Here is a 13,721-nt window from a genome sequence, read left to right on the forward strand (position 1 = left end):
CTGGCTGAAACAGAATACACTATGAAGCTCTCTAGCAATGCCTTAATAAGAGCAAGCACTTTAAGCATCATTCAGAAGCCTGCCTGGCCCTTTTTTTAAAGCAAATAAGAGAAGTATTGTAATTTGAGCTGAGAATGTTTGCCCTTTTCTGCTTGGCGTCTTTAGAAAGCTTGTTTCGATAAGGAACCTGTGATGCTATCACGGGAGAATTACATGTTGAAGTGGATGCTCTGAGATGTTTAGTACTTTTGGCTACTCTGATAGCTTACTGTTGGTCATATTTTGTTTTAAGCAGGGTTTCCTTTTGATAAAACTGTCCTTTAATTTCAGTCTGCGTTTAAATGTCATAATAGTTAGATTATATTTCACATTTTGACTATTAAATTGAAAAGTTATTTCTGTTATGAGCTTACCACTGCCTATGACACAGTATAGTGCCCAGAAGACTTCTCAAAGATCGCTGAATCAGATTCGAGGGAACGCACTATTGGGCCCCAAGGTGGGCTGATAATAAGCTGTTGGCCCTTGGCCTTAGCAAACTTGGAGAAACAACCCTATTGGGGAGTGGCGTCAATGGAGCCTCCCTGGCATTCAGTGGCTGGAGGCAGGCAGATTTGCCTTTTAAACTAGATTCACTTTCACAGACTGACATAGAGAAAGCTGGCAGCCGACCCCGTCTACTTGAGACACTGGCTGCCCAACCAGCCCCCAGACCATTAGCCTTGGCCTAGAGTTCCTGGTTGGCACCTGACCTGCTGATGGCTCACATGACATATCACCACAAGCACAGAGAGAGAGAAAGAACCTTGGAGGATAATAACCCCCTCTACAAGTCCCATTGCACTATTTGAAATCAGTTCAGTTGCATTCTTTATTTACCTCTGCCACAGGCTGGGATTGAATATCCTGGCTGCATCACAATGTGCTGTGGTCAGTCAGATTGCAAAGTGAGTACGAGGGTGGAAAAAGAGGGAGGATATATGTGTTTACCCCCGTGCCTGTGGCTTAATAGCTCTATATGTTTGTGAGAAGAAGTGACAGGCAGAAGTGGGGGCTGAAAAAGGGCCAATTCCCCTTTCATGGGCATGCTTCAGTCAAACCTTTGCTTTCAGAGCCAGAGACAGTGTTATATACACCAACCGCTGCACAAAACACATCTCACACTCTTAAACACACACTTTCAGAGGCACTCAATTATCTGTATAAGGTTTCCAGAACTGTATCCCCAGGGCTTTTGTGTTCAAACCTACAGTTTTCATCTGGTTCGTATTGTGTTTTTTTCTGTTCAGTCTATTGTATGGTTTGATTCTATTGGAAACTTTAGATCTCCTGATGAAAATGCCTTTCAAACAATATTTAGATAAGACATCTTGTTAAAACCTGTTGAATTTGGCGTCAGCACCCTCTGTCTCTCTTACACAAATATGTTTTATTGCGCCAGATCTCATTGTAAAACACATAATGGCGTGTAGAACAATAGTAGAACTAGTAAAGCATCTGACAGAGCATGATATAAATCGCAGATACTTGTGAACAATGATGTAAAATAGCATAACCTTGCACACAATGCACAGCTAGATGAGAAAGGACTGTGCAAGTGTGGGCAAAGATAAAAAAAGCAGAAGGAAAAAGCCTGAATCTGGGAGAAAGAGAGACGTTCCTGTGTAAATCCCGCTCTGCTCTGGCCAGCTGACTCTTTTGTGAGTGCAGATGTTTCGGCTGAGTGCCGAGGCTGGGTGCAGGCAGGCCCACAGGAACTGTGTTGGCACTTGTCTGGTCTGCCGTTGGGCCGCTCATTGTCTCAACCTGTGCGCATTGTTCACTATCTCCCCCTCCTCCTTTCTCCGACAGGTGATAACTACCCGGTGCAGTTCATTCCATCCACAATGGCAGCTGCTGCCGCGTCAGGACTCAACCCTCTCCAGCTCCAGGTATGTACAGTCACAAAAGAATTTACGGGCAACGGGCCAAGCCCTCAGCACCGTGTGAGCAAACCAGCTGTATGCTAAATAACAAGTTAGAGCTAAATCACTCAAACATCGGTCCACCCCTACAAGCTTAACACCTTCCATCTGCAATATAGCCCCTTTTTACAGTGCAGCCTTGACGCCTATGCATGGGAACTAGGTGTAGTGTCATGGAAGGGTATTTCAGAGGCCCCTCATACCTTAATTACTTTCTCTGTTGACGTTGTTTTGTGTAACTTTGCGGTAACATGGAGTTTCATAATGATGGAAGAGTTTCCAAGACCCGCCGGGCTACCTTGGGAGCATTTCTCAGATAATATCTCTTACTATTATGTGCTTTAATATAGATTCATATTTTAATTCCAACTTGTTTCATCATCCTTGTCATTTTAATTGTTTCTTTTAATCCTGATTTTTACCTGTCAAAACGAGATTTATTTATCAGCTGATAGTAAGGTTTTATTATCACGCTAATGCTGTTAGCTTTTCCAGTTCACTTAGAAACTTATTAAATTCACGTGGGTTCCTTTTAAGTTCTTTGAACAAAAACTGAAGCAGCAAATAAACAAAAGCAGAAGGCGAAACATCTTACAGCCCTGTTAGCAGATTCATTTAACCCTTTTTTTCTTGCTTTTCTTATTCATAGAGTGTTGTTGTTTTGTCAACAACAGTGGTAAGCGGTTGATAGCAATTAGACATTAAGCTCTCTGATAGCTGGGAATGTTACAAAACAAAGCTGAGAGCAGAGGGAGGAGGAGATGCGGGGGAGAGAGGATAGGAGAGCGTTTCGTACCTTTTCTTCTTGCTGATACATGTGCACAATTTGTCCTTCGGAGCTTATCGCTCTCAGCATTAATGAGCCTTGGCAAGTTGGAACAATACTTGCAGCTGGAGATGGAAAGGCCTTTGCTATAGCATGCGACTTTGGGGAGAACAATCATCTGTGTTGAAGGTGTGGAATGCATCTATTCATGTTAGAGAGCGTGTGTAGAATGTGTGTGTGCCTGTATGAGAGAGCAGGGAGCAAGCATGTTAGCAAAAGTAAGCGAGTCTTTCCTCCTCTTAGGCGAGTAATCTGTGATGGTGTAACCAGGGCCCACCCCATCTATTTATAACATTCCTGATGGGTCAGCTCGAGTCTGAGATAGTCATATATCAGGAGGCCCCGAGACCCCTCAGCCATTCATTGTGATAATAGATTTAACCCTGGGAATGGGCTCAGATCGAGCCTGCGAGTCCGTGGCTTGGCTGACCTTTAGAAAATACAGTAAACACAAATGAGTTGCATTCCCATTAATTGAAGTTTGTCTGCCTGCCGCAGATTTAACTGAGCAGATTGGTATTTACTCTACGTACTCTTCAGACTAAGAAAGCCCGGCTAGTCAAACATACCCTTTCCGCCGCAACTGAGCTCTGATCATAACGTGGAAGATGATTAAAAATGATCAGGACAGAGATAGGGGAGATGAATCTCATTCCGTGTGCGATGATAATACTGTTAGCGCTTGTAAACGCGCCTGTCTGGCTAAGACAGTTGAATGAAAAAGTTTACTTTGAGGACAAAAGGACAAGCTTAATTTTTTTTTTTTAAGGAAAGGACAACAGATGGACGAAGATGAAGTTGTAATTTAGAGAAGAAGGGCAATGTGGACAAATTTGAATGGCAGTTCAATGCTATCACGCAGTTGCGGCTGCTTTTGTCTGTCTTCCTTCTTTTGAGCAGAAATAACAAGCTTTAAATTCCTGTCTTAAATCAAAGGAAGCAGATCTTTCTAAATATGTCAGATAAATGAGGGCCAGCACCAGGTCAGTGTTAATGAGAGGTATGTATGGATTTGTCTGCTGTGTCTGGGTGATTATCTGTAATGGCAGTATCACTGAGCTCTCGCTGCTTATGCATCACTGATCCGCTCGGTGGGAGTGACCTCACCTATGAGATACCCACTTCCTGTGCCAGTGGACCCGCCCACCCTGTGCCACTGGCTGGGTGCATCTGTCTAATTAGAATATCTTCACTTGTCAGCAATTCTGGCAAGGTATCATTTTCCCTAATTTGCTCGGTTTAGACTGGGGAAATATATGAACCTTAAAAAATGCTCTGATTGGAAAGGAATTAATTCCCACAATGCTGTGCTCGGTCATGCAAGAAGTGGGATGGCTGCTCTGCCACTCTTAATGTTGCCGATGCTACCGCTCACAATTTTACCGTGTCATAACAGTCAGTGGGCTGGCTGTGGAATCTCTCTCTCTTTCTCTTTCTCTCCCTGTCCTGTCTCTTGCCCATCACCCTGGCCCTTCCACAGGCTAACAAAAGGCTTCAGGTCCTGGGGAGTGGAAATGAAAGCAGCCAGGCGATCTGAGAGCGTAATTTGCTTGTCAATACATTTCCCTCAACCAGCAGCACACGCATACACGCGTCCGCTTGTCACCACACACCCCAATGCGGCGAGTAATTTCGCTCAATGCGTCCCTGACAGATTGGCCCTCGTCTGCAAGTCACCAGAGAAAAGCCGCTCAAACTATTCCCCAGACCGCATGCCTCTCTTCATTAAGACCCTCTCAGGGTTCAGGATGAGCCGGGCACGGCCTCCAAACAATGGCTCCATCCTCCGGCGTTGCCTCCCTATTAGAAGTGACACCTCTCACCTCCGGGCGGAAATTGTGTTGGGATTGTAGCCGTGTGGCCAGACAGCCTAAAAGGAATTATCCTAATTCTACAAAAGAATTCGATTTTATTTTTTGTCTGTTTGAATTGGCATTTAATTTGCTAGCGCACAAGATCACCTTACATCAATTGGTTAGAGGAAAACAATTTCCTTAAAGCCATTCTCTCCTTGATATATTGTTTTGCCACATGTTCCAAACAAATTTCAAGTCAACCTGTGAGAGGCCTGTTTTTTATCATTGGAAGCAGTCTTTTGGGTTTAAGCAGTCTTAAAATAAAGCATCATGGGATAAAGCATAACATTTGGGTCTTCCCTGTGGCATATAATAGAGGGAGCAAAAACAAATAAGACCTGTTGGCCTCTCTCCCTTTCTGTCTCCTATTCTTGCCTTTCCTCCCCTTTTTTTTTTCTTTTATTTATTTATTTTTTTGTATAATATATGTACATACTTTATATACCTTTATAAAGCATTTTAGTTTAAATCTTTTTATTGCCAATTCTCAATCAGAGAGTTATTACAAGTGAGAGAACAAAAACCCATAATACATACTGTAGGTCTCAAACTCGATTCCGGGAGGGCCGCAGCTCTGCTTTGCTTTAGTTTGATTAGGGTTTTATTCCAACCCTAATCAAACACAGCTGTTCCAAATAATCAAGGTGTTCAAGACTACTAGAGACTATTAAGCAGGTGTGAGTTGAAGGTGGTTGAAGGTAAACTATGCAGAGCTGCGGCCCTTCAGGAATTGAGTTTGAGACGATTGCCTATAATACATTAATTTCGGAAGAATTTATTAATAATATTAATAATATGAAAGAAAAAAATATGGGATGGTAATTAAAGACATTCCTTAGCCTCTAAGCCATATTCAGAGGAAAATAAAGCAAACAACATTAAAGAATAAATAAATTAAATAATAATAAATTAATAAATGACACCTAAGTAAACCATTACTAATAAATATGAGATATCAAACCATTTATTTTCCTAATACACTCTTGAATGAGTGTTTATCATTCAAAAGCAAGAAAAAAAGACAGATACAGACAGGGTTACATATGTAAGACGGGTTACATAGAAATAAAAAAAGCTTTTTTTTAAAAAAATTCAACAGAAAAGGTTGCCAAACTGTATAGAAATCTTCTGTTTTGCCATTAATTGTATATTTTATATTTTATATTTGAATAAACTGCAACAGGTCATACATTCAAAGAAAGTAGTTCGGCAGAGAAGGGGTTTTCCAGTTCAGTAGTATAATTCTTTTTGCAACTTATAAGCAATCGGCTAATACACTTGATTGCAAAGATGACAGAGATACGGTTGTCCGATTAAGTCCAAACAGTGACACTAAAGGACATGGTTCAATTATTAGAAAAAAATTTTTTTTTAGAAAGATTAATTAAAAAATGCATGTCCAAATTAACTCTGGACTAAGCCAAAAGGTATGATAAAGGGTAGCTGGAGCTTGTCGGCATCTGTCACAAATAGGATCAAATTCTGGGTTTATTTTAGACAGTTTAACTTTTGTCCAATAAATTCTATGTAATAGTTTAAATTGTATGAGTGAATGACGAGCACAGATATTGCTGAAGTAGTATGCACACGACAAAGTACTTGACCATTCATCATCTGAAAAAACATGATTCACATCTGATTGTCTAATTTTATTTTAGACAGAGATGAAGAATCTGACATTATAATAAATGAGACAATAGTTTTATATATGTTGTAGAAAGCAAGATTTGATCAATCTCTTGTTTAAGAGGTGCATGGGGGGAGTACAAAATGTATTTCTTATAAATTCACGAGTCAACAAATACCTAAAGAATTGAGTTTTTGAGAGAATTTTTCGGAGATATGAAAATGTTACAAAAGTGTTCTCATGAAAGACATTATTAGTATTTACAATGGCTCTTCCAAACCATAATGTAAATGCTAAATCTGATATAGAAGACAAAAAAGGATTTTTATATATAGGAATACATTGTTTAAAAAATTTTAAACTATGTAAAACTAGGGGGTTAGAAGAAAAACAAGAAAATGCAAGATATATATATATATATATATATATATATATATATATATATATATATATATATATATATATATATATATAAGATGTGTAATATAATAGTATATAATATAAGATGTCATCAATATTTGCTGCCAAGTCATAAAATAAATATTGGGAAAAGCAAATCCACCCATATATAAAATATTTTAAGATGCATTTTCAAAAGAATTTGTTTATTAATTGTGTTATATTTTTTCCCAATGTTGAGTTTTTATTAAGAATATTAGTAAATCAACTTAATGTTTCAGATTAAATAATGACTTATTACATTATCTTTGGCTCTCTGAGACTCTAAGAATAGACATGAGTTAAATCTATAAAAGCATTTTATCACGTTTTTAACATTATGCAGCTATCATTATTGCAAACAAAGTTATTGTTCTTGTCAGGCAAACTTTGTCCAAAACTTGTGCTATGGTTGAGAAGCTGAGGGATAAGAGGAAGTACGGTGTTATCTTTTGTTTGGATGCTCATGTCTCTGCATTCCGGATGTGTGGAGGGAGCAGGGCTTTCTGCCATGGCTAACAAGTGGAGCACTTTTGACTATGAGCTGCAGAAATGAGAGCGAACAGCTGTTGGTGTGATTGAGGAGGAGAGGAGAGAAGGAAGGAGAGGGGAAAGGAGTGGCGCGTGCTGTGCGAGACAGACTCCGCAGAGATAGCCAGAGGATGAGAGGCAGTATGAGCACGGGGCAGAGGCTGTAATGGGAGGGATAGGTGGACATCTGGATGGATAGAATCGTAGAACAGAGAGGCAAGTAAATAGATAGCAAGAGATCTGAAGCATGGAGCTTAAGATGACCACCTGGGTTGATACCACCGCGGGGTTATTAGTACACTAGTATAGACTAGCACTAATACTTCAGATTTGCGAAGATGTGCGAGGAAAGTGAAGGAAAAAATGAGGTAGATGAGTTGAGATGGGGGAAGGGAGAAATGAATGAGGGAGCAGGCTGGGCGCCAGCAGATGGGACAGATGTCTGGCCATACTGGAAAGCATTGGCGCAGCACACTAGCGCACCCCTGCTTCTCTTTCTGACATCTGGGCCAGCCTGGGTCAGCCCGCCTGCCTTGGGCAATGAGCCTGGACAAGCCTTGTGGCAAACGGGCGCCCCAATGCTACTGAAATGGCAGAGTCGGCCATGCGGCAGTAACACGGTCCTCTCCCCATGCTTCCTCTCAACTGTGCCCATACAGATAGCCAAGAAGGACACACAAACACAGGAGACTTAGTGTATGTAGTTTAGTGTGTATAGCGTGCTTATGCGTTGATGTATGATAATGTATCAGTGGGGTTTTTTGGCCCTGTGGATACGTTTCAGTGAGCTCAGACTGGGGCCTGTGCGGATAAGTTGGAGAGACAGTCATGCACCATTATAGCTAGAAGCACTAAAATTGGCTAAATCTGCCACTGTATTTCACGGCATCTGCCAGAAAGCAGTCTGCCCCGCTCTTTAAGAACAAACAAGAGACTCAAGTTGTTCTTTTTTCCCTAGATGATGGCCTATTTGCCTGTCATATGTGCTCAAGTCTAGGGTTTCATGAGCTTTTTCGTTTTGCGCCCTCGGTCTGTTGGATCACAAGGACAAAAACTCAAATAACAAACACACTGTCATTGCTGTGAACCATACTGTAAAAAAGAAAGTTGCTGTTCAAAGATTTTGGGTCAATTTATATTTTAATCAGCAACTACACAATTAATTGCTGAACATTAAAGATGTTTAAAATGTGACAAATATTCATATTTTATATATAAAAAATTTTTATTTATTAGACAATTTCCGAAAAAGTGCATCACAGTTCTATTGCCGGTCTTCTGTCAATTTGTTCTACCTTGTCAGATTGTCCTACCTCACATTCAAAAAGTAGGTAGCACATTTTGATGACGCAATATGCTACTCATTAGATTTTGGTACCAGTGTAAATTTTAACGTGGAAAGGTGTAATATGAAGCTGTAATATCTCCCTTATCTCTAACCCCAACCTCAGAACCTTTAAAATACAGTGTTGGTAGCATAATCTGATGGGTAGAATAATATGTCAGGACACTGGCAGCTAGCTCTCTGCAACTCTCACATGATCGTCCACTGAAGCTGTCAGTACCTGGATGTGAGACCACATGGGAAAGCTAGGTTGCTGCTGGAAGTGGTGTTAGTGAGACCAACAGAGGGCGCTCAACCTGCGGTCTGTGTGGGCCCTGATGCCCCAGTATATTGCTCAGTGAACACCGTTTTTCGAATGAGACGATAAAAATCCCAGGATGTCCTTCAAAAAAAAAAAAAAGAGTAGCGGTTTAACCCTGGCATCCTGCTAAGATTTGCCCAATGGTCTCTCTACACCATGGCCTCCTAACCATTCCTATATCATAATTGGCTTCATCACTCTGTCTCCTCTCCACCAATCAGCTGGTGTGTAGTCTGGCGCAATTTGGCTGCCGTTGTGTCATCCAGGTGAATGCTGCACACTGGTGGTGGATGAGGAGATCCCCCCCAAAGATGCCTGGAGTGTTCAGAAAAGCGATATATAAATGAAAGGAATTATTATTATTATAATTATTATTATTATTATTATTATTATCCACTAAAGTGGCTGTAATGAGGGAAAGAATGCTATGAAGCACTAAAATGTTTGCATTCAAGCTAAAAATGTCACAGTGAAAATGAAAAATTGACTGAAAGCTGTTTGTTGTATCTATAAAAACAATATGTTATATTATAATAGGTTTATTGCAAGATACATGGCGGTGTCATCACATGAAGGATCCAGAAAATACTGTAATGACAACTAAAATATATATCTTGGCCACCAAAAAAATAAATGAAGTTTCATTAAATGCAGTTTTAAAATGTAAATTTATATTCCTAACATTAGTTTTGTTGTATAAATCTGTTTTAGTTTGAGAGGGTATAACCCTTACCGTACTTATGTGTAAACAGCTCTGATCCATTTTTTTTTGTATAAAACACAGAGTGTATTTGCCAAAAAAAAGTAACCTTTCTCAACTGTGCCTTTTTCCATTCATAAACAGTTTACACTGAGCGTTTACATACCTCCGCACAGAGGTGGAGCACTGAATTGGCTCTCTGAGACACTTGAAAGCAAAGTATCGTTGAGGGCTGCTGCGTCCAGCAGTGTGGTCTGAATGTGTCAGGTAATCTGGATGATCTGCAAATACTGTTGTTGCAGGCAGAAACGCTGGGCCCTCTCATTTAACCTCTTCAGTCTCCGGAGAGGTTGCATTTAATTATCAGAGGCTAACCGGCTGACCTTGGGCCGGACCCCACTCATTTCCGAATCCACGGACTGTGAGATGGACTTGGCTCATGTGTGCGAGAGAGATATTAGCCAGGCCGCGTGTGTCGCGCAAAGTGTGAGGACCGCAGGCGAGCGAATTGAAAAGCCCCATTTCCCGAGCCCCTCTCTCTCTAACTAAGCTGTATAGCAGCGAGTCATTTAATGCTCAAGTGGACAAAGGTATTACCTGAGTCACTGGGGTGGATCAGGCCTTTTCTCTGCAGGCCTTTCTGAAGCCACATGCTGAGAGCAGCTCAACATCTCTGCTTCTCTTTTTCTTCAGCTCTCTTTCGGCATCTCTCTTTCTCCCCAGCTCCGCTAGTGTTCTGTCCCCATCGGCTCCCATTTCCTCAGAGCCAGCAGCTTCAGTACACACTGTAATAGCTCTCCACTGCGTGAGATTGCTGCTTATACACCACTTTGTATGTCTGTTGGTGTTAGCGCACACGTGTTTGTGTGTGTGTGTGTAGAAGTAGTGGTTGAGGCAAAGCTCATCTTTTGTTTCTCCTTTGAAGTAAATAGTAAAATAAAAAAAAGTTTGGAAAATATTATAGGATCCATTATAGATTGTGCCACTGTGTCATTTATTATATTATATTATATTATATTATATTATATTATATTATATTATATTATATTATATTATATTATATTATAATATATTATATTATATTATATTATATTAATTATATTATATTATATTAATTATATTATATTATATTATATTATATTAATTATATTATATTATATTAATTATATTACGTTATGTTATGTTATATTATATTATATTATATTATATTATATTATATTATATTATATTATATTATATTATATTATATTATATTATATTAATTATATTATATTAATTATATTATGTTAATTATGTTATGTTATATTATATTATATTATATTATATTAATTATATTATATTATATTATATTATATTATATTATATTATATTATATTATATTATATTATATTATATTATATTATATTATATTATATTATATTTGGCACTAAATACTGTCAAAAGTGTATCCATAATAGATTTTCTAACAATTTTGGCAAATATTTTTATAACAATGGTCATTTTTCTAAATCCTACAACTTTTTAAAAAGTTAAAATCAATATATTATATGACAAATTAGAATGTGTAAATTACTGTAAGAAAAAAAATCTTATAAAAAAGGGATTACTAAATAATTTGACCTAAAAAAATAGTTTTGTTAGTAACAATTATTCGATTAAAGGATTAATATTTTTATACAAATTGGTCAATAATGCTGCCATTCTTCGTCAGTAAAATAATAATAATAATAATAATAATAATAATTATTATTATTATTAGTTTTATTAAAATATTTGAATGTCATCTGAATGTCATATAAATATTATTATATTATATTATATTATATTATATTATATTATATTATATTATATTATATTATATTATATTATATTATATTATATTATATTATATTTGACACTAAATGCTTACATTTCAGATTCCCTAACAATTTTAACAAATATTATTATAATAATGGTAATTTTCTGAGTCCTACAACAGATATTGCCCAAATATACATCAAATATCATTTAGAGTTAAAATCATTATATTATTTGAAAAATTAGAATGTGTAAATTACTGTAAAGAAAACATTTCTTATCCAAATATGATCTTTCACTCACCATTTGAAATAGCTGTTTTTATTATTGCAGTTGAATTTAAAATAACAAACACTGTTAACTCAGACTGGATGATGATGATGATGGAATTGACACTGCTCAGCTTTTTTTTTTTCATTCTGTGGGGCAGGGGGCACGAAGCCAGCTTGTCCCGGCTGCCCCGTTTCCCTGTTCGGCCATTGACTTTCAGCATGACCCTCATTAGCACTGGCCCTGTCTGCTGCGGAGACCCTGCAGTATGTCTGGAGGAATAGCAGAAGAGCCCAATGGAGCCTTGCATTACATGCCCTTCAGACAGAACGACCACATGTGTCCTCACACCACATCAGCAGTCTCTCTCCTTTTGTCCATTTTTACACCTTTCAGCATCAAAACACACGGCCTTAATACACAAGTCACATTGCCCTTGAAAATACGATGCCAGCTACAAGTCACACCTTTCTGTTAGCCGTATTTATTGTTCTTTACTCCAAAACCTGTGGCTTTGACCTAATCATCAGGCCTCACAAAAGCCAGTCTGACTGGCTCTAATTTGAAGCAAAAGCCAATTACGCTCTTTTTCCGGAACAATAAAGTTCTCCCCGCGCAAGGTCAGAGTCCACATCAGTAGTGCTTTTAACAAACATCTGTCCAGCAGACTGGGCACGAAAATACAAGCACATTCACTTACTACCTATAGGGAAAAAAAGAATAGCGATTGTTGTTGTTTTGTTCTTTTTAACATCGCAGGACAAAGGATGTCTGTTTACCAGGCTGGCAAGCTGCACTATCACTGTGTGAACCTAATCAGCCTGCCATTTCCGCTGTCCGTGTGCCGCCGCTTGCCCCAGGTCTCCTGCTGAAGAATGACCCTTTTGTGCCGCACTAATGTGCAAGCGTTTAACTTTGGTACTGGAGAGCATTTTAGTGTTTATATCTCCTGATACATGTAGACACAAAGCGCTTTGTTCAGGCTCAGGTTTTTCTGTGTGAGTGGCTGAGGTGGAGCAGGCCACTAATGCCGGTGCCACTTTTTCCATTTCAGACAAATGCAGTCCTTATGTAGCCCAGTATGGAAAGGAAATGAGAGCAGAGAGAGGGCAAGCACGCTCGGGTACATATGCCTTAAAAAAAAAAAGCCCTCTATGCTTTTTTTGGGTTAAAAATACAACGACTGTGGCTGTAAAAACAAATGGATAATAGCACTGGGACGCTATTTTTAGGGGAGACTGGAGATTTTGGCATTAATGTTGGCATTGTAGTTTTGGGCTTGGCTTGTGTGGATTAAATCATAAAGTGTAAAAAAATATACAGTGCAACTTGATCTGAGTGTAATGTAGTGGAGGACTTTTTAAAGGCATGATGTTTTATTACAGAAATGCTTATAAATGTGTGTTCAAAGCATTTATCATCTTTAAACTTTGATTTTGTTAAATATATTGAATTAAATTATTTAATAAAATGAATTGAATTAAAAACAGTCATTATTGTGGCATATGTTGCAATGAGGTTGGTTGGCAAATGTGTGCAGATGATACAATTATTTATGTAACAGCAGGAACTTCTTAGAAGGCTACAGAAATGTTAACCGAGCAACTGGTCTGTTTCTCCCAGTGGCTGCAGGACAACTGTTTAACTCTAAAAGACAATAAAACACAACAGTTTCATGTGTTTTTTTTTTTTTTTTGTAAAAAAAATAAATAAATAAAGGGGGGAAAAAAAGCACTGGATGTATTTAAAATCTAAACTGACCAAAAGGAAATCAAGGAAATGAGTGAATTTAAATACCCAGTTGTCACTATAGACCCATAGCTTTGATAAAGCTAAGTTTGATACCCATATTAAGAAAATGTCTAAGACTATTAAAACAAATTTAAACTGCTTTTGTATAATACCAGATATATCTCTTAAAGCAGCACAAATGTTTAATGCTCTGTTGTTAAGCCTGTAATGTCATTTTACCTTTAAAATTAATGGATGAGAAACCAATAAAATAACATCATTATCAAATTCTTGAAATTATAAGGTTTTTTTATTTTTTATTTTATTTTTTTTTA

At 38.1% G+C, this 13,721-nt stretch overlaps 1 protein-coding gene across 50 annotated transcripts in view; it reads left to right on the plus strand.

Moving 5' to 3' along the window:
• Positions 1 to 13,721, plus strand: part of sox6 (SRY-box transcription factor 6) — a 201,027-nt gene that overhangs the window by 150,925 nt on the left and 36,381 nt on the right. For all 50 annotated transcript variants that reach the window (NM_001123009.2, XM_068222353.2, XM_073906920.1 and 47 more), the window contains 1 exon segment: positions 1,852 to 1,931. In NM_001123009.2, coding sequence (NP_001116481.2) covers positions 1,852 to 1,931 — 80 coding nt within the window.

This window comes from Danio rerio, chromosome 7 (assembly GCF_049306965.1).
Source record: "Danio rerio strain Tuebingen ecotype United States chromosome 7, GRCz12tu, whole genome shotgun sequence".
Lineage (NCBI taxonomy): Eukaryota > Metazoa > Chordata > Actinopteri > Cypriniformes > Danionidae > Danio > Danio rerio.